Source organism: Dipodomys ordii, unplaced genomic scaffold (genome assembly GCF_000151885.1).
Source record: "Dipodomys ordii isolate 6190 unplaced genomic scaffold, Dord_2.0 Scaffold12, whole genome shotgun sequence".
NCBI lineage: Eukaryota > Metazoa > Chordata > Mammalia > Rodentia > Heteromyidae > Dipodomys > Dipodomys ordii.
Genome location: NW_012267228.1, coordinates 20,525,602 through 20,551,525, shown reverse-complemented (window position 1 = coordinate 20,551,525; position 25,924 = coordinate 20,525,602). Strand labels below are relative to the sequence as shown.

The window sequence follows — 25,924 nt, the reverse complement described above, 5'->3', positions numbered from 1 at the left end:
GACCCCCAGAAAATCCAGACAACACTGAACATTATGTTTTAACCCCTTTAAGAGAACTGGGTTTCATTTGTGATTATGTTGGATTTTATTACTGTTGTGTATAATATTTTTTCATTTGGGGGTCAAAAGAATGAGCTATTTGTCAACACCAGCTAAACATCCAAAACTGGTATAAGCCTACTACTCACTGAACTCTAAATTGTATTCAGAACGCATGTTTTCTTTGTATTTCCCATTTTTGGTCCTGGCAAACAATCTTGTTAATTAACACATTATATATAATACATATATTTTATAACTATGTATATAGTTTAAATATATTTATATGTAATATTATAAAATATATGTAATTCACCTATATGTATTATATATTATATTAATGTAATATGTAACATTTTATTACTATATATGCTATATATTGGTATATTATGTATCATATATTAAGTATATTAATATGATATGTTGTATGTTATATGACATGTTAACATGTTATATATTACATTAATATAATATACAACATAATTGACACATTACATTGATTGTCATAGCTTAGTCTCCTTTGGTTATATATTTTGTGGGATTGGTGTCAGTTGGGTTTGTGTGATTTGACTGGAGATCATGGAAGTTTGCAAGACCACAGAGAGGACATGTCCTTACCATATCCAGTCAGGGTGACCTTGTAGCCCATACTATTACAGGTGATGTTAACCTCTTCACTGGGCAGAAATCGCTTTGCTGGGCATCTCTATTATGTAATTACTGTTTTGATCTTCCCCTTCTTAATTTTTGACAATTAAAGTCTCTGAACCAGGTGAAGCAGGGGTAAAGCTCACTTCTGAAAAGGGTTAACCTTTAACACTCAGTGTTAAAACAAGTGAGGAGCCTACACGAGATGCCCAAGATTCAGTTAATGTCTCTGAAGTTCAGGAGTTTATGCCACTCTAGTGTCCCGTCTCTGTACTCTTTGTTCTAGAGAAGGTGAGGGTCTTTTGCTCCCGAGTACCACGAAATACTTGCATCCACCTTGCTTAGCCCTTGCTTGGGCTCCCTATCATTTTCCTCCATTGTATAGTTTCTTTGAAAGCCTGCTCTATATTTTGGTTACCAAGAACAAAGTCATACCAAACATGTCTGATACTCTAGTAAGTACTTACACAGACAGGAGTCCAGTTAACCACCTTTTGAGTATCTCTTAGCCCCAGGCAGCTTCAACTGTCCAATGACCCCTTTCCACTGCCTGTCCCCAGCAGCCTGGCTCCATAGTACCCACTCTCTGTGAATAAGTATTTAAATGCAAAAAATATTGTAGCTTGATTAATAAAACCAAATTTCTTCTCCATTGATAATCTTTCAGCAGAGAAGTCTGCTAAAGCATATGAAAAATAAGAGAGGCTCGAAAATAGTACATCACAAAGGGCATCAGAGCAAAGATTCTGTTGCACCTCTGCTTAAAAAAATTGCACTGGCCCTTGGTCGGCTTGCACACAGAATTGTTCATGCGTATCACATATTCACAGCATAGCTTACCTTGTTACAGTTCAGATTAATTGAATGTAGTAATGAAGAAAAGAAGTATTTACTTCCGAAATTGGCAGCAGCACTCTAGAGAGGAAGCAAGTCAGGAAGACTTATTAAAGAGTTAGCAGATGAGTAAAACTAAAATTCAAGCACAACAGACAAATGTAACATGCATGGTTCTGTTAAAATATGAATTTTCCCCCTCTTTCATCTCTTAAATCCATGTCATTTATTTGTTCCCATAAATACACTTTAGGGACCTTGTTTGATGGAGAACCCTGTGCTAGGTATTGATATAAACTGAAGTCTTTTAGCATTAACCAATAGTGGAAACGACAGATATTTAGGGAAAAACAATAAATCGCAGTCGTCATAATAATTCCCAGAGGAATCTGAGAAACCAGTGACAGGATAGTACATTTGTGACAAAGGGTTGGCGCGATCAAGCCTGGGATTTCTATTGCGTTCCTAACATTAATAAAAGGAAAACATTTTTCAGCACAGGCTGAATGAGGAAGTAGTGTTGGATGCCCCAGGTCTCTACTGGTTGGTAGGATGTCTTCTTCTGATTCTATCTCTAAGACTTTTAACAGTTGAATGGGAAAGTACTTTAGACAGACCCAACCACCCTATGGTTTCTACCTCTGCCCTCCCCTTTCCCTTTTGAGAATGAATTTGGCCTTGTATGTGAGCTGTTGATTTCAGAGTTAGTGAGCTCTTCCTAATTCATGGAGCTACGAAAATGCAAATATCTTGCTCATTCTAAGACAGATTCAATAAGAGGAAATGAAAGTGTAAATGATTTCTCCTTCTTATTTTAGATGGGCAGTGGTGTATGAGGAAGCTTCTTGGTGATTATTTTGGGGTTTTGTGGTTTCTTTTTGTTTCACTCGCAGCTAGGTTTAAGCTACCCATAGTCTTTATTTAGTACCATGTGTTTTACTTGGGTACATTTATGCAAAATTCTGAAAAAGCATTCAAGACTGCAAGACTTTGTGCAACTGCAGATGATTAATGATATAATTCTGAGTCCTTTTATAAAGTGTCTTAACACCAGAGAGATTTATACAATGTGGGATGGAAATGGTGCTTCGATGTGAGAATAGGTAATCAATATCTGCAAGCCTGGGAAAAGTGTTCTATTTCCTCCACTAATGACATGAAGGGGGTAGAGGGGGCGGGGAGTTGCAAGGCAAGGGTGTCTGGAGCATGAAGCACTCCAAAGAAGAATTAATTTAAAGTCTGAAGTGGAAGATCAGTTTCAATTAAAATTGCACTTGAAACGTATATTGGGTAGAAGTGTGAAAGCAAGCATGTAGTTAGCTTAAATCTTCAGATTGTTACCAGCGAATAAATGAATCCCACTAGTAAAGACTCTGATTATATTATTATAGAGTGCTAAATTATGTTTCACCCACCTCTGGAAGATTGTGAGAAGGGAAATAGGAATGCCGAGTACTTTTTATGATTTTGCAGAGTAATTTTTTATTAGTACCATTAACTATAAGTATCTGTGTGTTGACAAATGATGGCTTCCCATTATTATTTCTTTGGAGTCATATGCGTTAGTATTATATACGTGCGTGTATTTCTGTTATGCATGTTTGTATTATTTTACCCATTGCATTTATTTCCATTGGGTGTGACTTTATGGTACTTGTAGGTTTCTAGAAGGTACAAACACACATAAACATAACATTTAAGTATTAGTTTTCACATATTGAACTCATTTCTAGCTGATCAAAATTTGTATCTGGTTTATCCATATTTTCTCTCTCTTTCTCTCTCTCTCTCTCTCTCTCTGCCATTTCTCAGTGGATTCTTTTGGCATCTGATAGTCAATTTAAAGTGAGTGATTGTACCAATCATAATGCTGCGTCTTCTCCCTTTGCTTCCTCAAAGATACAAACGATGAAAATAAAGCTTGACTAAACACATATGGAAACACACATTCTGACCCTTTAAGACTAACTCGTGTTAGTCTTTGGGAATTTGAGCAAGAGTTAAAACACCATGAGTAAAAAGCCTTGACATTTTCTAAGTTGGTTGACATTTCCTAATTTAGCTGGAGTCCTACTAATAATGGCAATGGTGATATTCCCTTTTTCTAGTCAGTATTCTGGCACTCACAACGGACTTAACTGTGCCCTGAGGTTGCCAGTACACAACTGTGTTCTTTTTCCTCTATACCTAATTCTCAAAAGAAAATGGAGCTAAATCTTTTCATAAAAATTGTTCTTTGTTCTTGGTTGTTATCTATGGAGCTGCTATTGCCCCTGTAGTTTTGTGTTTCCAAGTGGGTCAGAGAAGTAAATGTAGGGTTTTTTTTTGTGCTGATCTCTTATGGGGGACCATCAGAATAACATTCCATGGTTGTTTCTGTGATGTATCCCCCCCTTTCCCCTCTTCCCCAAGTCTTTATTTGTTTGAGTCCTGAGTCAACCCCTGCAAGCGATCTCTAAGAAAGAGAGGGATGGAAAGAGAGATGTGAGCCCCCTTAACATTCATAAGTACCAACTCTGGACACACTGAGAAGCCTTCCAAAATTAGTCAGAGAAAAATATGCCTCATTTTTCTCCATAGTTTTTCATGAATCACATCCATTTTGTACAATATTTTTCAGGTTGTTTTTCTTTCCTTTTCCGGTTCACAGACTCCTGTGAGCTAAGAAGAAAGTTGTATTTAGGATATCATTCCCAATAAGGAACATACTAAATCACTTAAGTCACTTTCTCTTTTTTTTTTAATTGAGAAAATACGGTATAGAGGGGTTACAATTACATGGGCAAGATAATGAGTAATTTCTTATCAAGCATTGCTGCCTCCTCCTTTGTTTTCCCTTCCCATCCCTTCCCATCCCCCACCTCCACCGTCACTTTCTTATGAATAAATGCTCTGCTTATTTGGGGAAACTTGTTTAATTTAAATATAATTTTTTTTAAATGTGAACTAAGCTGGGCACCAGTGGCTCACGCCTATAATCCTAGCTACTTAGGAGGCTGAGATCTGAGGATCGCAGTTCAAATCCAGCCTGGGCAGGAAAGGCTATGAGACTCTTATCCCCATAAACCACCAGAAAACTGGAAGTGGCATTGTGGCTCAAGTGGTAGAGCACTTGCCTTGAGCTGAAGAGCTGAGGGACAGTGCTCAGGCCCAGAGTTCAAGCCCCATGACCAACCCCCCTCCACCAACCCCCCAAAAAAATGTGAACTACTCTTGCCAGCCCTTCTTCATAGCTCTCTGAATTTGATTAAAAGTTAAGTTAGCTAATGGTTTGATAACAAATCAAGAAGTGACACTGCTTTATGAAATACATTGACCCCTAGGACTGTGCTTACCTCTTTGGAATGGGACATGTTGGGAGATGTTCTTCCACCCCTTGCCCTGAGGATTGAACGTTGCCTTCTTTTCTGTCAACAGGCGCATATGGTCCTGAGCACTGGGTTACATCTAGTGTCAGCTGTGGGGGCCGTCATCAGTCTCCTATAGACATTGTGGATCATCATGCTCGTGTCGGTGAAGAATACCAGGAACTGCAGCTTGATGGCTTTGACAATGAATCTTCTAACAAAACCTGGATGAAAAACACTGGGAAAACAGGTAGACCCAATTTTTATCTCAACGTGAAACATTTTGGAATACCTTTGATGGTTTGCTTTTCCCTGTCTTGCTCCTTAGAAACAAACATATTGTTTTCATTCAGCCTTTGGCTTGATAAAGCAACTGTATGACTTGGAACAAATTACTCAACTACTCTGTGACTCTATTTTTGAGAAATATTTAAAATGTAGATAATGAAATAGTATCTACCTTGTAGGGTTGCAATGTGTTCATCGATTTTAAAGTGCAGAGAATGGAATCTAGCAATATGGTCACTACTATCCCCTGTGGTTTTATTTAAATTTAAGTTTTTATTTAAAAAGTAAATAAGAAAGCTGAGTGCCTGTGACTTACACCTTTAATCCTAGCTACTCAGAAGGCTAAGATCTGAAAATTGTAGTCTGAAGCTAACCCAGGCAGGAAAGCCTGTGGGACACTTAACATTCAGTAAACTACTCAAGAGCTGGAAGTGAAACTTTGGCTCAAGTGGTAGATGGCTGGCTTTGAGCAGAAAAAGCTCAAAGACAGTACCCAGGATTGAGTTCAAGCCCCAGGACTGGCAACAGTAAACAAACAAACAAATAGAATTTCTGTCCCTCTGTTGTTCCTGGTGTATTTCCAAAGCGCTGCAGCGATATATCCCTTGTGGTTAGTTTGTCAGTTAGCCTGGATAGGGTTCTGTCCTCTAGCACTGTGCCCTGTATGCAGGCTAAACTAAAATTCTTAGCTTCTTTGAGATGTTGCTTTCACTATATTTCCTATCCTATCAGAGTGAAGATTAACCCTTTTGTCCTTTTGTATATCAATCCAACTGCTTAATCCTTTCCTTACCCTCATTCCTCATTTGGGGATTTGTGAATATATAGCATATCTTTCTATCAGTGTTAATGGGAAGGAAGCCAATAAACTCCAGGCTGTGTATTACATCCTTGCTTACAGATGCCTAAAGGGTATTTTTCTGATCTTCTTCTTTAACTACTGATGACTATATTCCATTAAAAGCAGCTCTCTTTCTCCTCCCTCTCTCTTTCTTCCTCCCCTTCCTCCTTTCTCTTTTTCCTCTCCCTCCCTTCCTGACTTTTCCTTGCTTTCTTTTCTTTTCTTTCTTCTTTTTTGTAGCCTGGAAGGTCACTTCCAGATCCTTGTTTCCTGGGGCCAAAGCAACATGCAGTGGCTCCCAGAGTTACCTTTCCTTGAAACCTACTGGTAACACAGGGAGCTCTAGGGATGCTTTTCCTTTGTCCAGATGCGCATCTGTCTGAGATTGCTCCTGGTGATTGCTTCGAGCTAGCCAGTCTCCTTTGTACAAGCTTGTCCTTTGGCCTGTGCTGTGCTTGCTAGCTTTGAGCTATTTCTCCCAATGTTCCATGAATTGCTCTCCCGTGTGTCATAGCTGGCTTCTCTCTCCTGTATCTCGATTTACCCAGTGGAGTAGCTATTCTGACAAAATTGTGTATCACCAAGGCTATTTGTGTCATTTGTCATCCCCGCTCTCCCCCATCCCTCAGTATACATTTTACGTCTCTGGTCACAATCCATTGTCTGTCAGTGATTTTGCGCCCTAGACCAAATGGTGGCATCTTTTTGGAGAGCTTTGCTGTAGAGAGCATCTGAATGTAATGGACAGTGAGAGCCCTGCCACACTAGGTGTGACCAGCGTTTTGAAGGCAAGTGCCACTTCAGTGCCTCCTTCTGGAAGTCTGCCCGGAGGGAAAGCCTTGATAGGGTTTTCTACTTCGCTGGCAATGCTTGTCAGCCTTCTGCAAAGATAACACGTTTCAGTGACAGCTTTCAGCTTGCTATCACCAGTGAAAGGCTTTAGACATGTTGGAGGGCTCACTTGGTGTAAGTTGATTCATGACCTTGGCCTTCCAGAAGCTGATTATCAATCTCTGTCACTCCGCTGGCTTCCTAGAGTAATCCACAACCTGTGGCTGATCGGAGTGCAAGTTCCTGGTTTTAGAGCACAGCCAGGCAGGTTCAAACACATCTGTCTCTGTTCAGAAAGCACAGTGTCTAGAAAAGCAGAAATCAATTCCCATTACCTCTCTCAACTGTACTTACCACTGAGTTATTCCTGATGTAATACTTGATGAGGCATCTCTCGGAAGTCCCTTAAGGTTTTTCTCTAGGAGGGTTTTTTTTTTTTTAATAAAAAAAAGTGACAGCCCATTGCATACAATTTGAAAGAAGACCATGGATTTTTGATCTCTTGAAAGAGTATCAAAATTTCACAAACTTGGGTAGAAATTCAGTTAGTAGTAGTTTTCAATTAAAAAAATAGATCTAGAATCCTCTTAATTTTTTTTCAGTCTTAAAAATGCCATAATTTGCTGGGTGCCAGTGGCTCATGCCTGTAATCCTAGCTACTCAGGAGTCTGAGATCTGAGGATCACAGTTCAAAGCCAGCCTGAGCAGGAAAGCCAGACTCTTTTCTTCAGTAAACCACCAGAAAACCAGAAGTGGCACTATGGCTGAAGTGGTAGAGTTGAAGAGGTTAGGGACAGCACCAGGACCGGAGTTTAAGCCCCATGACCGACAAAAAATAGACATAAAAAATATGCCATAATTTTCTAGTTGCTAACTTCCTCAGTGATTAATTTAGTTAGTCTGCCTGGAGAAAGTCAGGTTTGGGTGCTTTTTGTTTGTTTGTTTGTTTATAAGGCATACATATCCTTCTGAGCTTTGTAACTGTTGAAAAGGGGTCAGAGTGTCTCTGCATCATTTCATAAACGACACACAAATCTTTGATTATTGGCAAAATTAAGTTCATTTTAATTTATGTATTTATTGGCAGGACCAGAGTTTGAAATTAAAGCCTCATTTTCGGAGAGATGAGGCAAGTCAAGGGCTCTCACACATGAGTGACATCCCCAGCTTCTCCTGTTTGTAGTTATTTTTCAGATGGAGTCTTATTTTTTTTTGTTTTCTTTTGGTTTGGTTTTTGGTACCAAACCAGACTATGATTCTATTATCTATACCTTGCTGGTCTCTGGATTTAGAGCCATGAGCTTTCATGCATGGCTTTTTTGTAGAGATGGGGGTGGGGGGATGATTAGTCTTGAATTGTGATCCTACTGATCTCAACCTCCCGTTTTTCTGAGATTACAGGTTTGAGCCATTATGCTCTGCCCAAAAGTTTATTAGGGAAAAAAAATATCCAGATGACATAGAACTCATGGTTTAATTTTCCTTTCCCTCTTCTCTCTCCTTCCTTCCTTCCTTCCTTCCTTCCTTCCTTCCCTTTTTCACTCCTTTCTTCCTCCCTTTTTCCTTTCCTCCTTCTCTCCCCCATTCCCTCTTCTGAGGATTAAACTCAAAACTGTGCTTGATAGGCCGGTGCTAGACCACTTGTCTATACTTCTACCTGCTTTTTACATTAGTTATTTCCAAAGTAGCATCTCATTTTATATCCTGGATGGCCTGTTCGACTGCCTATACTTTTCCTTGTCATTGGGGATGATAGGCATGAGCCTCCATGCACAGCCATTGGTTGAGATGGAGTCCAGCAAACTTTTATGCCTAGGCTGATGAACTTTTATGCCTGTGATTTTCTTCTGCTTGAATTCCTCTCAAATCCGCCAGAGCTAGATGCACTTTCACAATGGGGCTTGCTCACCTCAGTGTGATGTTCATGCAAGAGCCTTTTAGAGACCTCATTGGAAAGAAACATCTAGTAAATGTATGTGTTTATTTTTGTGGTTTAGAAGACTTCCCTTGTGCTCTTCGAACCATATGTCCTTTTGTTTTCTCCTCTGGTTTGTCCTTGACTTTGGACCCCTGCCTTAGGACAAGGCCCTGTGACTCAGCCTATGAAAAGATGTTCTTCTCCCTCCCTTGGCCCCTTTTCCTCCCCAGTATGGACTCTTCCTGACTTCATTTTAAATAGCTGAACTTCACAAATCCTGAGCAGGTAGTCTACACTGAACTACATTGCCCACCCAAGGAATCAAAGTATTTGAAATTACTCTGTGTGCATGTGTGTGTGTGTGTGTGTGTGTGTGTGTGTGTGTGCGTGCGTGTGTGTGTGTGTGTGTGTGTGTGTGTGTGTGTGTGTCTGTAAATATGCATGCATGCACACACCAGTCTTGGGGCTTGAACTCTGGGCCTGGACGCTGTCCTTGAGATGTTTTTTTTGCTTAAGATTAACACTTTACCACTTGAACTACAATTTAACTTCCAGCTTTTTGATAGTTAAGAGTCCCTCTGACTTTTCCGCCCAGGCTGGCTTCAAATCAGTTTCCTCAAATCCCTACCTCCTGAGTAGCTAGTACTATAGGTATGGTTCATGGGCACTCAGCTAGAATATGAAATCATTTTATTGGGATGGGTATGGTTGTGCATGCCTGTAATTTTGGCTACTTAAAAGGTCGTAGTAAGAGGATCTCTGTCTGAAACCAGCCTAAGAATGTTAGTACTAGAATGTATCTGAAGAACAACCTGAAAGCATATAGACTAGGTGCCCTGAGTTTGATATTCAGTACTGTCCAGGGGAAAAATGTTATTTCTTTTATTCATGGAGGTGAGATTTTGATGTTGACAGCAGTTACCTTTGTTTGTTCTCAATTAAGTAAAATATATTTTACCTGTAATGGCTTTGGATGGGGAGGCTCCTATAGATAAAGAAAATGGATAAATGATTCCCAAATTTCCTTTGTTGTGCATTTCATCTTGCTTGATACCAAATCACCACCTTAACTTTTTATTATTGTCTTCACACCCTCAATGTTCAATGATCTTTAATAGGCATAAAGGTGGAACATGTGGACTCATAATGCCTGACTGACATGCTTTATCTTTTGAGTTTTGTTGTCCTGGGGCTTGAAATCTGGGCTTGGGCACTGTCCCTTTGCTGTTTAGCTCAAGGTGAGCACTCTACCACTTAAGCCACAGTGCCACTTCCTGTTTTCTAGTGGATTATTGGAGATAAGAGTCTCACAGACTTTCCTGCCCAGGCTGGCTCTGAACTGTGATCCTTAGATCTTAGCCTCTGAGTAGCTAGGATTATAGGCATGAGCGACCAGTGCCTGGCTATCTTTTGAGTTTTGTTTATGTCACTGAAGAATTGGTCATTTTACCTATGAAGTGACTGTCAGACTTTCTGGTTAATAGCAAAACTCTTGTCAAGTAGACAGATGTTGGAAACATCTGGGTGTTCACCTGATTTATACTCAGCCCCATACCTGGAATGCCCCATACCTGAAATTTTAAACTGTGTGCGTGTATAAAAGTCTATTATTCTTTTAGGAAATGCTATTTCTACTTTGGCTGTTTGCCTTATCATAATGCTATTCCAGAGGTGCAAATTCTTAGATTCTTTCCTCTTAGTTTGAACGTGTTTCACCTGACTTCTGGAATTTAATGAGGAGCCATTTCTGTGCTTCTGTCGTTTGCCAGAAACATTCTAAACTCTCTTCCGGTCGGTCTGCTTAGCTCCATTTCCTTCTTTTATCCTTATGCCCAGGCCCTGTGTTCACATAGTAAGTATGTCTTTCTCCTACGACAGAATCCTAATTACACAATGCCCTGAGTTTCAGGGTCATTTTTAAATCCCCCTTCTTTCCTGTGGTACAGAATCCTCTGCTAAACTCCAGTGTGTCATACCTGGCTCAGTTAACGTGTTGACAAATCTATCCCTTTCACCTTTCTCAGCTTAAGTTAGAGCCGGGATAATCCCAAGCTGTGTCCTCTCTCCAATGTCTTCCTTGACTGAACACAACAAGCCTAGAATCTCTTCTACACATAACTTCAGGGAACTCTTAACTTTGGCTGCTCCTTTCCTCCTAGGCCTTTTCTGTGGAATACCCAGAAAATTAAACCTAGCTCCTTAGCTGACTGTCTCACTCTCTTTTTCCTTTTGTCTGTCAGGCATATCGAGGACTGACTCTTTGTCTTAGCACAAAGATAGACTGCTCCTGTCCCTACCTTATGTTCCAGACTCTTGTCATACACTGCTGTCTGGGTACCTGGTGTCTCTGTCTAGAGGACCTTTGCACAAGCTGTTTCTCCCTCATTGTGTTCCCCTTTTGTAGTTATTTCCCCTGGCTACTCCCTTTACTCATGGCTCCCAAGAAGCCCTGTTCTATCCTGTCCTTCTCTTATCTGGAATTGGGTGCTCACTTGGTACTAATGGTCCAACTTGGACCAGTTTATTCCCACTAGTTAGTACTTGGGGCCTGTCTTTCACATTGATCCTTATTAGCTCTGTGAGGATGGAAGATGTATCTGACATACTTAACCTCTTCTTTCCCAGTAAATTCTCAGTAAATATTTTTGAATGATTTCTCAAAGCCAGTGTCTCAGGGGAATTAGGAAAGTGATGTTCAAGCAAGGGCTTTTGTCTTTTACCATAGGACCCAAGATAGTACTAGTAGACTGAGTATGATAGGAAGGGGTGTGGAGTTGTTCTGTTAAGATGCAATCATGCCAGACCTTTCTGACAGTGTTAAAATATAGGAAGGAATAAGATAGTAAGCAACTAGTTTTTCTCCAACTCCAAGCACCTGCAGTTGTATGCACAGCGTTTGCTTCAGCCCTGCATGATATACACATGTTAATGTTAGTTTATAAACTACTTCTGGAAGTCCTGCAAAAAAGGAAAAAATTGGCATGAAGGGCACTAATTTGGTCTATGAGAATTCCACTCTGGTCTTTTGCCAAAGGCCTTACTTCCTAATATAATTACATAAGGAATTAGGATTTCGGTTTATTATGAATTCAGGGGAGGAATCATAGATGCTTCATTCTATAACACCTTCTTCCCAATGCTGAACTATATGTTTGTCACATTTCCTAGTTTTTTGTGGTATTCATACCCAGTTATTCCTGCCATTGTTATAAATTTTGTTTTTATTTATTCTTATAGTATTATGTGCTTACTAGTTTTCTTAGTTTTTGCTTATTGTAGCTCAATTTAATGAAATAATTTTCAAAGAAAACCTTTTTTGGAGAGAGTGGGGTGATCATGTTCTCCCTGAGCTTTTTCACCCAAGGCTGGTAATCTGCCGCTTGAGCCATATCTCCAGTTCCATTTTTTTGCTAGTTAATTGAAGATACCAGTCTCTTGGATTTGTCTGCCCAGACTGGGTTTGAACCAGTCTTCAGGTCTCAGCCTCCTGAGTAGCTAGGATTGTAGATGTGAGCCACCAGTGTACAGCTCAAAGAAAACTTTTTATCAACACCATAAATGGGGACAACAGTGCTAGTGGTCACCAAGTGAACTTACTGTTAACTATATATATATATAACTATATAGTTATATATATAACTATATATATAGTTATATATATATAACTATATATATAGTTATATATATATAACTATATATATCATATACATATATATATAATGGATAAAATGTCACAGTTACCTTTGTTACTAAATTCTAAGTCTTGAATGGAAATTGAGAAATGAGTGAATGTCATGAAAAAGTAGAGGTTTACATGATCAAAAAACTCAGGTTTTCTTTTCCTTGATATGATCTGAAGGACATAACTCTCTTCCTCTCCCCCCTTTCCCCTGTCTTTCTCCCCATTTCTCCCTCTCTTTCCCTCTCCTTTTTCCTTCACTGTGTGTTTTAATGAAGTGAGAACTGCACCTTGGACGAAACTTATAGAAAAGTTTTGGGCCACATCCCACCTGCCCTGTTTTGTTTTTGTTTTTTTTTATTTCTTTATTGCAAAGGTGCCATGCAGAGGAGTTACAGTTACATGAGTAAGGTAATGAGTCCATTTCTTGTTGAACATTGTTACCCCCTCCTTTGTTTTTCTCATACTACCCCTCCCCTCCCGCCCGCCCCCCACCCTGCCAACGAAAAGTTGTAAAGTTTATTTCCAACATAGTGTCTTGTGAGTCTCATTGTTGTAATGGGTCATCCTGTGTCCTTGTTTCAGCATTTTGTTATTCCCCTTCCCCTCCCCAAATTAGACAAATGCACATATACAAGATGCAGGGTACCAAAATCAAGTACAGTGACAACAGGGAATATACATGGGGGAAGAATATACAAAAGAACCCCCCCCAAATCACAGTACATGAAAAACAACAACAAAGAAAAACCTCTTGTGTCCCTATCTTGGGGTTCATTTCACTTAGCATCATCTTATATGATCATATGTACCTAGCTTTTTGAGATTTTCTGCTCATCTGATAAGATTATCCTATATGTATACTAATTATTTCCAATAAGGGAAACCATAGGACCTATATTTCTTTGGGACTGGCCTACTTCACTTAATATGATTTTTCCCCAGGTCTCCATTTCCTAACAAATGGGGCAATGTCATTCTTTCTGATGGATGCATAGAATGTATATATATATTCATATATATACATATATGAATATATATTCACATATATACATATGCATGTGTGTATACATACATACATACATACATACATACATACATTTTTACCTATTGAGGGGCATTTGTCTACTCAGGGGCATCTGGGTTGGTTCCATATCTTAGCTATGGTGACTTATGCTGTGATTTTGTCCCTACTTCAAGCTACTTCTGTCTTTGAAGACAATATTGCTTTAGAATGGAGCTCCAATTAGAATGAGAGTGCCAGCCTTCTGTGCTATACAGGAACTCTGCCCTGGATTCTAGAAATAATCAGCAATAGGTGTCCTTGGGCCTGTGCTGGCTGCCTTCCTAACAACTGGACTCAGGATTTTGGACTATGGTTTTCTTCAGGGAACAAAAAAACCTGGCAGGGCATTATGATTTTCATCCCCAGGTGAACCAGGGGGAACCTGAGGCACGAGAGATGTAGGATAAGGTACTTGAGGGCATAATGCTTTTGCAAGCTAGAGGAGATGAATGCATACTGATAAGATCCCATGTGTCCTATGGTAACTGACTTTGCCCCATGGTGAGTCAAGCCAGTGCAGTGATCAGTGTTCATTAGAAAATCCTTACATGAGAGCAGGGAAAGTGCTTCTCCCAGATCTCTATGTAAACAAGAAAAAAAAAGGCAATTTTTGGAAGGTGATATAGTATGCTGTATATGCGTGTGTGTGTGTGTGTGTGTGTGTGTGTGTGTGTGTGTGTGGTGAGAAATTCCACAAAATGAAAAATGAGATTAATGTTTCATTTTGTACGGTTCCCTAATTATGCCTTTAATAATTAATATAAAACAAGTAAAATGACCCCTGACAGAGACATAAATGATTTAGGTAAAATCAAATATTTATAGGATGTTGCTGCGTCCCTTGGTGTATTATAACAGATGCCTCTATGTTTTGGAGGCAAAAATTTTATATATAGAGTTTGTATATTATATAGCAGGCAGAATTGAGCTAAGGCCTAGGTATTTTGACATTAGAAAGTTTTAGTGGTGGTATCATATACTATTCTGTGTATGTTACAATAATGTGCATAAGATTATATTATATATATATGTGTGTTTGTTTTTTGTGATGGTCCTGGGGCTTGAACTCAGGGCTTGGGTGCTGTCTCTGAGCTTTTTCACTAAGACTCGGCTTCACCACTTAGCCACAGTTCCACCTCTGGCTTTTTTTTGCGGGGGGAGGTAGTTAATAGGAGATAAGAGTCCCATAGACTTTCCTGCATAAGCTGGCTTTGAACTACAGTCCTCAGGGGTCAATCTCCTGAGTACTACAGTTGCAGGCATGAGCCACCGATGCCTGATATTTTTATATTTTTCATGGTTGGAAGCAGTGAAGAAAAAAATACTGTGTGATATGTGAAAACGGTATCACACTCAGAGTGCCATGTGTTTCAATAAAGTTTTATAGGAACATCACCTTGTCATTCATCCATAGGTTACCTTTTGCTGTTTCTGTGCTACAAAGAGCACCAAAGACTCAGTGTTCTGCATAGCCTATAAAGTACTTATCAAATGGCCCTTTAAGGGAAAAGTGTGCCAACCTCCGTTCTAAAGCATGCCCCAAACAGAGTAAAGTTGGAATACTGCCAGGGTGTGTTTAATTGGCACAAGACACACTTGCTTTTACTTCATTTTTAGCCTTTAATTCCCTGTCCCCCTAATTGAACATTCACTGTATATTTTTCAGATGTTGGAGGAAAAAGTGCCGTTTGAATGCACTAAAAAGGGATTTATATTAGCTGGATTTCTTTACTTGCTTCTAATGCTTTTTTTATATTGCGAAGTACTGAAACTAATTGCCCTGTTTTAGAAATGGGTCATTAGTCTACTCCTTATCTTTTATGGAGACCTAATTTTTATGCAGAATTTCTCTCTAAGGCTCTTAAGTAGGAACTCTTTGGGATGAAGAGACAAGATCTGGGGAACTCTCATTTCCCATGGCTTACATCAGCTTAACTTTGGTCACAGCCATTCAGTGGGTTGGTTGACATGTTACATGACTTTCTGGCAGCTACCAAGAACTTGTTGAGTGAATGAATCAATCTACTTTATGAGAGGAAAAAAAGAGACTGTTACTTACAACACAAATCATTGGGCTGGGAAGGTGCCTCAGTGATAGAGTGCTTGCCTTACAAGCATGAGGCCCTGGGATCCATTCCGCAGTACCACATAAACAGAAAAAGCCGGAAGTGGCACTGTGGTTCAAGTGGTAGAGTGCTAGCCTTGAGCTGAAGAGCTGAGGGACAGTGCCCAGACCCAGAGAGAGCAAGAGAGATGATATATACATATATATATATATATATATATAAACTTTCCTTTTGCAAAAAGAATTATATTCTGTTAACACAAATCCAAATTATTCTTTTTTTTGAAATTTTTTTTATTGTGAAAATACTGTACAGAGGGGTTACAATTACATGGGCAAGATAATGAGTACATTTCTTATCAAGCATTGTAGCCTCCTTTGTTTCCCCTTCCCATCCCATCCTCCCCCTGTCCCCCCTACCCAACCATCTCCCCCCCCACCATTTTTTCGTTTTCGACATAATGACTTATACGTCTCATTGTTGCAATGGATCCACCTGTATCCTTATTTAAATGTTTTGTCTTTTCCTTTCCCCTCCACAAATTATACCAACATCAAATACAGTGAAAGCAGGGGTTATACCGTGGGGGAGGGACATACAAAGCAACAAAGCAAATTTTTCTTGAATCCTTTTTCTCGAGATCCAAGGAAGGAGGTATGTTTTTGAAATTTGGAGTTGGGATTGGTTTAAGTTCTGTGCTGTGCATGTGTTCTTTCTCCTGAGCTGAAGGAAAATGTTCTTCTGCTTGGAGATAGAAGCAGCAGGGGAAATCAAATTATCTGGCAATATTTCAGTGACCTTATGATTAGATTTCACAGTATGCTTTCTTGAATATAGTTATCATATTTAAAGGCTGTACTCCCAAATCCTATCTTCCCCATACAATATCTTTAATAGTAGAAGAACTGCAATTTTGTTTCCCCCTGATACCTTGCTTCAGTTTTCTTATGGAAGGAATGTGCCTCTCTCCAGTCTGGTATATGTTGAGTATTTCCTATTTCATTCTAGATCTTGAATCTTGGGAAATCCCCGGGAATGTGCTTCAAAAGAAACTTCTCAGGCTCCAGATAATTTTGTCATTTAAATTTTGTAGACAGTGAAACCAGGCTACTTCGCTCATCATCTCCCTTTCCCCCCCATCTGTTCAACAGAATTAGAAATTCTGAGGTATTTCCCTGGGAATTGTCACAGTTTAGATCCAACTGGTAATCCCAGCTCTCTTGGATCTGTAGCTGAGATGTCCTAGTTTATGCAGCCTGATGGATTTGACTTGTTTGTTAATAGGTATGTAAGGAAATAATTGGCATCATGGTAATTGTGAGCTTCCTTACAAGCAATGGGAGACATCCTAAGCCTGAGTTTGAAGCTCACTGATTTCTCTCTTCTTTCCCTTTTGCACAGTTGCCATCCTTCTGAAAGATGACTATTTCGTCAGTGGCGCTGGCCTGCCTGGCAGATTCAAAGCTGAGAAGGTGGAATTCCACTGGGGCCACAGCAATGGCTCTGCAGGCTCCGAACACAGTGTCAATGGCAGAAGGTTTCCCGTGGAGGTGAGAGAATCTGAATATAACTGTGCTGTGTGGGGGTGCTCAAATGATTCCTGCCAGGTCCTTCTCCTGCAGTCGTTCTGCAAGTGAAAGTTGGGCAGAATCTCCTCTCATACCTTCGGAACCCCGACTCTCTATGTAGTCCTACTATGTAGTTGGCCATGCTAGTTGCTCATCTTTGTTCTAAATGGAGAACCCAAGAGTGGTCACAGAGACACACACACACACACTCAGCCCTCCCTGGTTGATGAAGTGGATGGCTTGTTTCCTTTTTCCGCTCTGTTTCTGAAACCCTGCTTTCTGAAGGTGACATTTGTGTGTAACCTGGGTGACTTTATTGTTACCTTTTTAAGAAATGGGAAAGCAAGTGGCATCCAAAATTGGAGTCTCCAGATCTTTCTCTTCATTGTGAACTTGTTTGAAAAATGATTTGTGCTCCAGCCAGCTGTGGATGAAAAGGCTAAAACCACTGGGGAAGGCCATGGGGGGGAGGGAGATTGGGGTGGAGGGAGAGAGAGAGGGGAATGAGTCACCACTCAGTATGCGGGGATTAATGGATATCTATTTTGGTTCAGCACTTAGACATTTGTGCCCATCTTCTCACAAATCCACGCCACTGAGAAGAAGATAGGTGTGGATGCCAGAGGTTCTGTAGAGACGGGTAGGGACAAAGGAGGGAATGGGTCTCCAGTCCTTCATTAATGTTAGCTCAGAGTGGAGCATCACTTCTGCTGCTAGCCATGGTCCATGTGTGAATTATGGTGAATATCTTTGTTGATGAATTTGTTCTCTGTGTGGCTAGCCTTGCACTGGAAGAGAGATTCTAGTTTCTGTGATCTGCCTTACAGAGGGAGTCAGGAGCCAGGAACTTTAGCTGGAAGCATGTACACGTGTGTATGCACATGTATGTGCATGCATGTATGCACACGCACATACATATATCATCATGGCACCTACAAATAGTGCCAGGCTTACAAATTTGTTGAAGAACTAAATGGGGGTGGCACCATTCTCTGTTGTACTGAAGCACCGAGTGACTGTAAGGTTTTACCATGTTTTAATCAAAAGGCAAGGAATGTTTGCAACCCAATGCTATTTCATAATTTCGTTTAAGGTATTAATGATTTGGTGATCGGGTGAGTGCGAGAGGGGCCTTCTGGAAAGAAGGGACTGAAAGTGTCCACACATGGATGTGCCTCTGATTTGTTAGCATTTCATCTTTTTCCCGAGCCTGTGTATGAACCTTCTCCTAGAAGCTTAGTTAAAGAACCTCTACAATAAGAAAATCAGTGGTGTCTCGTTGTTTATAGATGCTGTTGAGGATGTGGGGAAACAAATATTCTGTGATCCCAAATATGTGGGGCTTTTATCCCAGAGATAGCCAGTTAGAAATTCACCAGCTGGTTATCTCTTCAAGTTAGTTCCATTCCGACCCTGTCTAGCTGAGGAGAGAGTCTAGGCCTTATAGTTTAAAGTGATGGTTCAGTCAGCACTCTATACCCCTGGTCATTCTTAACAACCACCTACAAGTTAGGGTTTCCATGATCCCATCTTGTTATTATTAATTGGTTAGAGCAGCTCACTGAAATCTGGGAAACATTTGTTTTGTTTTCTCCCTCCTTCCTATCTCCTTTCCTCCCTTCCTCCCTCCCTCTCTCCTTCCCTTCAGCCCCCCTCCCCGCGTTTTCTCCTCCCTTTCTTTCTCTCTTCCTCCCTTCCTTGCTTCCTTCCTTCCTTTCCTTCCTTTCTTTCTCTTCCCCTCCCAAAATATGTTTTATTGGGATGGCTTCCTCACTCACCACAGTTCATAAGACGTTTAGTGCTGCTTCCTCCTAAAGGAACGTCTCTCTGTAAGCCTAGCTTTCCCTGATGTCAGCTGTCATCTGACTATGAAGCAGCCACCACACAAAAGTACCATTTGTGCTTGGCTAAAGGCAATGATGATTTCACAGCATCCTGGACATTTCACATCCATGAAGTAGGAATTGGGGCTCTGTACCAGGTGCTGCTTCTCTTGTTCCTCTTTTTTTTTCTTCTGGAAAGAGCTGAAGGACATTTCTTTTCCAGGGCCATGTTCTTGTGAGACAGTCATTACCATTGGAGGACCAAAACATCTCCCTGCGGGCAGTTTAAAGACAGAAGGGCAGGGGAACGGTAGCATGACCCACCTGTGCAAGAGGGATTCTAGTGTTTCTGTGGTATGCCTTGGAGAAAGGAGTCAGGATCTAGGGGGTGTGAAAGAAAATCAGACCATACTTGACATAGTATTACATGCTTACACTGACATAGATATCTTCCCTATACACTGTTCCTTGGTAAACCAGGGTTAGCTACTCTAAGAAAATGCTGCTTTTTTTGTTTCATTGAGCTAACAATTTCTTAGTGCCCATATCCTCCCTGTTCTAGGACTCTGGAACTTCCTGTTCTCGTCACACTAATTATATGTCTCCGGAGTAGGATTTCTGCTTAATGGGATCCCCTTCACCCTCTGAATGGAATGACTCATTTCTTGGAAGTCTGACTTTATTCATACTTGGAAAACTTGATTCCTAGAAGCAAAATTCCAGCATATTGCTAAATAGAAATCCCTTCTTGTCTGTGGACAGGCTTCCCTGGGTAGGGGAATGGAAGAGGTAGTCTACACTAGCCAGCTTTACTCTGAAGCCTCTTTGTCCTAGAATTGGGTTACCATTTGTTCAGCTAATGTTCTGGACAAAAGGTCTGTGCTTAAAAGTTTGAAAACTTTGTCTTGTGGTTACCCTGGAAGAGAAGGTCTTTAGAGCAAGGAACTGAAAACATCAGCATCATTTGTAATCACTTCATCCCTTGCCAAGATGTCTCCTCCTTATGCTTGAATGTAGAAAAGAATAAAATAAAATAGACTCCCCATGGTTTTGAGACCTTATGACTTACAAAGTATATTTTGGTTTCTGTTACTTAATGAGAGCCATGGAATTCAGCTCTGGCAGCTCCTGTGCCCAGACTTACTGCTTGACTAAGTTACTTGCTTCTTTTTTTTCTTTTAAGTAATGTCAGATGGCAAGCCTGCCTATATTAATTGAATTTATCATTGAAGCTTGTCTGGTTCATAACTTGCTTCCTGAAAATGTGATAAACATGTTAAAGTTCTTAGTGCTATATTGGGAGGAACATGAATTACAGAGATTGAAGGTAACTGCATCCAATTTAATGTTAAAATATACATACAAAAGTTGCTCACTTTCGTTCCTTACATGCCTGTGATATTTTATATAATGTTGTATTGCTCATTGAGCTCTTTATTAACAATCGTTGTCTTCCTAATGTTTGTTTGCTCTCTGTGTGAGGGCATACGTGTATGTTTGTGTGTGTGTGTGTGAGTGTGTGCGCGCGCGTGCGTGGGCACACGCCAGTTCTGGGGCTTGAATTAATGGCCTTAAGCATTATTCCTGTGCTTTTTTGCCTCAAGGCTAATGCTCTACCATTTGAGCCATTTCTGGCTTTTATAATGTTTAATTGGAGGCAAAATTCTCATGGACGTTCCTGCCTGGAGCTAGCTTCAAAATGTGGTTCTTAGATCTCAGCCTCCTGCGTATTGATTTCAGGTGTGGACACTGGTACCCAGCAAGTATTTATACCATTTAAATATCTCAGTGTCGGTTCATCTATCTAGCTATCAATCACTACTTTTTATGCTAAAAAACTAAAAAGAAATTAAGAAAATTTTCAGAGTATCATGGAAGAATTGGCCTATTGGTGATACTATTTATTCTGTATTTACTCTATGTGATTACCAGCAAGTCTTTATTGAAGGCTAGCCTGGGACTGGTAGAATATGGCAATGTTTTTCTATTGGGGACAAAGTCCTTTTTTGCTGCCACCATGGCCACAGGACATGAAGAAATACCTAGAGATATTTTGGCCATCATCATTTTGGGCAGGACTTTGATAATAGTTTCCAGTAGAGTTAGCCACCCAGGCTGCTGCTGATCAGTTCACTCGCTGCATAGACCAGCCCGGCTCCAAGGATGTCACTCATGGGACAGTTGGAAGATGCTGGAGCAGACACAGAAGAGTGTTGAGTGCAATGGAGCCTTGCTTTATCACTGGAGTATCATTCTAAACATATTTGAACACTAAGGACTTGTTTCTTAAGCCCTTTGTTGGTTTGTCCTTTCTGTGAGCAAGTGTACCTTGCTTTCTGTGTAATAGCAGTGCTGGTCTGCTCCTTTAGACCCTACTTGAGAAATAGTCGCAACTATGGGATTTCTGGCAGCACCGCAGGCTGAATTCTAAACAGGTGCCCTACAAAACTGGGCCTGCTCCCTGTGGACAAATTGCAACAAACACACCTTTGTAAGATTTACTGCTTCCCAGGAATTCTTTGAGGTCATCCAGAAATTAGATCTCTCCGCAATTGCCTGGCTGTAATCCTAGATTTGGTTGAGCATTTCCTACATTTCAAAACATCCAGTCTAGAAGTGAACGGTGAAGTCCTTGTCAAAACAAAACCCAAGCTCTTCAATAGCCAGTATTCTTAGGTGTTTGCAGTGGCATACTTGAGTGACTGGACACCAAGTTTGACCGTGAAATACACGATCTGTGCAGCTAGCTAGATTTGTTTGTTTTTGGGTGCCAGTACTAGATGTGATACCAGTTTTTTGATGTCACATCCTGTGTAGCTGGAATCACAGCCATATACCACTGTGCTGAGCTCATTTGTTGAGATGGATATAGCTAACCTTTTGTAGGGCCTAGCTTTTGAACTACATACAAGTCTCTCTATCTCTGCCTTTGAGTAGCTGGTATTAAAGATACGTATCACTAAACGTGGCAGTCTTTTACATCACAGTTTTATCTGACAGTTTGTCCCCTATCCTAATCCCACTTTTTCACAGTTGCCCCATGTTCTCAGGTTGGTAAGCTAAATAAAAGTTTGTATAAGCACTAATAGGAATTGAATCCTGCCTTGTTTCCACTAGTAACTGAATTGGAGTTAATTCAAGAGCAACCTCCCGATGAAACCTCTGAGAGCTCCATTAAAGTAGAGGTTCATTGCTTTGCTTGTTGTCTGAGGTAATTAAAATCGTATTTATTACAATAAGAAATTGCAGGAGTTGTTGATTCAGACTTATTGGTGCTTTATGAGTTGAAGTCTTCAATAAGTTTAAATGATCTAAATTGATTGTGTGTGCCCTTTCCAGGGAAACTCACAGCTGGTTCATTTCAGCTCTGTTTAGACCATCTTACAAAGTGAATAGCGGGAAAGATATTTTTCTTCATGTGTACCACGTACACATTACCATATGCTAGAGGTCTATAATCCCTTGTCTACAACCCTGCAGTCCAGATGTTTGAGCTTTCAGTCTTCTGAAGAAAAGTGTTATAGCAGGGAAAAAGAAGGGGGTGATAGAGTGATTATGATACACACGCACACACATATATACGTACATATATAATATATATGTGTAATATTCTATTTTCATATATATGAATATATAATATGCTATCTTCATATATATATATGAATATATATGAAAATAGCATAGTGAGACCTACTAAAAACTGTTCAGAAGACAGGGCAAGAAGGAGAAGTCTTAAGAAAGTAACAGACTGGGTGAATTAGATTAAAGCACATTATATGCATTTATGCAGATATCAAATGTAACACCTTTGTACAATTTTACATTAATATTTTTTAAAATAAAGGCATTATAATTCTTGTCATCTAATTTGCAGGGGATAGTTTTCTGCACATCTCTTTCAAAGCATGATTTCTGAAACAAGCAGGCGAATACTAAGTAGAAACATCAGAAGTCTAAACTACTTCATCTCTCTTCACATCAGTCTACCATCCAATGAGATTTTAGTCCAAGCTTTATATTAAAGAGATACTTTTCAGTCGTATTTTGAAAGATGTCCAAGGCCACTGTATGGATCTCAGGTTTGGTGTGGCTTTATTCCTGTGTGTTTCAAAGAGCACAGGGTAGTTATCAGCCAGGACAGAAGTATGTTTAATTATTTGTCTATCTGGGTCTCCAGATATGTCCAGGTCCTTTTCTCTCCTTCCTCCTGACTTCTCTCTTGTGATCCTATACAATGTTCTTCATGAAGGTGAAGGATGAACCAGTACAGGGGAGAAAGTTTCGGCCTTCATTTTGTGCCTGCTTCCCTGTTTATTCTACATTGTTCTGCCCGGACCTGTAGCTGTCTCCACTCTCCACAGCCCCTGTCTTAGTGACCATTTCACCCTTCTGCTTCCTTTGTCTGTTCAGATCCTGCCTTCCTACGCTGAGTGAGACAGGCAATGTGCCTTTCTGTTGATGACATGGATCTTGGTTCAGTCACACTCTGGCTGCACAGCATCTTGCTGTGATCTCGTGGTTAAAGCTCCTAGGATCTGAATTCTTGCCAGGCTGCTACAGAACTCAAATGTGCTCCTGCACATCTGTGCACCAAAGCCCATGCTAATCTCAGGCTTTCATAGTGGGTGGATCTAAAGTATGGACTTGATGTGAGGTTCACTGTATTCTGTTGGAAACAAGTTTAAACGTGACATGTTTTCTGGAAGATTTATGATATTCATTGGCATATTAAGGTCTTTGGAGGGTCGGGCTTTAAATGAATCTGTTGTTGGGTGTGGTGGCTCACATCTATAATTCCTGGTACTTTAGAGACAGAATTAGGAAGATTGAGTATCTAGGTCAGCTCTCGGGGAGGGGTGGGGGGGTAACCAGACCTTATCTCCAAAAACAAGGCTCAGATGATGGTTCATGCCTGTCATCTAACTGCTTGAGAGAGAACAGTCAGTGGCCAGTGCTGAACAAAAGCGGGAGACCTTATCTAAAGAATAAACTCAGAAGCTAATGAACAATAATGCCCTAGATGGTAGAGCACTGCCTAGCAAGCAAGAGCTCCTCCATTCAGTTTCCAGTAACCACTTGCCCTGCTATTTAACAAAGTTCCCCCTCAGCCCAGACCTACATGGGTTCAGTCCCTCTCGTTTTTTTCCTTGGAACTTTACATCAGTCTTGGGGAAAAAAATGTTGGTTTCCAAAAACCCCAGTCTCCTTCAGTTCATAATTCTTAGGACAAATAGAGGCACGGAGAGTGATGTGGGACCACCTTGAAAACTGAAAAGAAATTTTGTTTGTTGAAAATAAATAATTGTTCAGAGCTATGAGTTTGATATATGCTTGGTTTGTCTTTAGAGAGAGCTGCCTTGGGGGGGGGGGGCTAAAGACCTGGCAGTCACATACTTTTTCTTTTCCCTCCTGTTGTACTCTCTGTAAATTCCTGAAGTGGTTTTATTTTATTATTTTATTTTTAAAAATTAAAAAAATTTTGGTCCATTGTGGGGCTTGAACTCAGAGCCTAGGTGCTGTCCCCGAGTGTCTTTCCTTAAGGCTAGCACTCTACCACTTTGAGCCACAGCACTACTTCTGGTTTTCTGAGGTTCATTGGAGATAAGAGTCTTGTGGACTTTCCTGACTCCGAACCAAGATACTCAGGTCTCAACCTCCTGAGTAGATTACAGGTATGAGCCATTAGCACCCAGCACCTAAAGTGATTTTAGGACCTCTGAAACAGGCTTTCTTCACAGATTTTGCCCTCGGAGCTTCAGACAGGCCCTGCTACCTGACTTGTCTCTTCGTGAGATGCTTGGAAGTGTTAGAGAGCAGCTTCTGTGCTTCGCTGGTGTTCGCCATCCTGTGGTATAGTCAGGCTTACCTCAGACATGACTCCTTTCAATGGCAAGAGGATTGCTTGAAATTTAGTGACTCTGTTGAAATGAAGATTCCATTTTACAGTGATGTTTCATCCTTTCTTAATATAACACTTAATTTCCATCTGCCTGAGCTTTCATATGTACATCCTGTGTTAATTGAGAGGAGCGTTTGAGGAGGTCTGGGTACTTAAGAGGATGCTCCATGGAGAAGTTAATGCCTGGATGTACAAAGCCAGAGAGCAGATTTTGTGAGGGTTAAAAAGCAGCCTTGTCCCTGGTGTGATGTCTGACAGTCCTCCTCACAGTCATCTTTAGATGTGAACTTGGCTCAGGGCCGTTTGATGGTATGTCATCGACATGTGGTGTGCTGATCGCTGATTGAGTCGTACTGAGAGTTACATACAGCTAAGGAGAAAGATGCTCTCTGAATGTCAAATGTGGTGAAATTGGAGTTGTTCTCAAAGTAGAAACTTAAGGAATTGTAGATCTTCCAGCGACCAAGAAAAAAGGTTACTGGTGAGGTTGGTGGGGTCAAAACCATCATCCGATTGTAATGCACATATAATAAGCATGGTTGGGAACTTTCCAGATGTTTCCTCCCTTAGGTTTCACATCAACCTTATGAGAGAGTGACTCTTACCACACCCATTAAAGATGGAATGGTTGTATTCCTATAGTTGTAAGGAGAACACAAGGGAAATTCACTATTACTGTTCTTGAAACTGGTCTCCCACAACCCCCACCTAAACTGTCTTTTTTAAAAAAAATTGTATTTTTAATAATTTTGCTGTTTTTCTTTCCATTGCTTTTGAAACTACTGATGTAGTCCAAATGTCATTACAATTTTAACTGCTGCTTTCAAAGGTGCTTCAAATGATCATGGATGGCTGAGCCAGAGATAAAAAGAAGGGATGAAGGGGACAGGAAGTCTTGTCAGATATTTGTGTAGAAATATCTGTGATGGTTGTTGTTGCTCTGGTCCTGGGTCTTGAACTCAGGGTCTGGGTGCTATCTCTGACTTTTATCTTCAGATTAGCACTCTACCACTTGAATCACAGCTCTACTCCTCACTTTTTAAAATAAAGTGATTAATAGGCGATAAGAGTCTCAAG

General features: G+C 40.4%; 1 protein-coding gene across 3 annotated transcripts in view; it reads left to right on the top strand.

Moving 5' to 3' along the window:
• Ptprg (protein tyrosine phosphatase, receptor type, G) overlaps positions 1-25,924 on the top strand; it is a 684,041-nt gene that overhangs the window by 393,201 nt on the left and 264,916 nt on the right. For all 3 annotated transcript variants that reach the window (XM_013010502.1, XM_013010503.1, XM_013010504.1), the window contains exons 3-4: positions 4,939-5,118; positions 16,959-17,107. In XM_013010502.1, the coding sequence (XP_012865956.1) occupies positions 4,939-5,118; positions 16,959-17,107 (329 nt within the window). The remainder of the gene's footprint in view (positions 1-4,938; positions 5,119-16,958; positions 17,108-25,924) is intronic.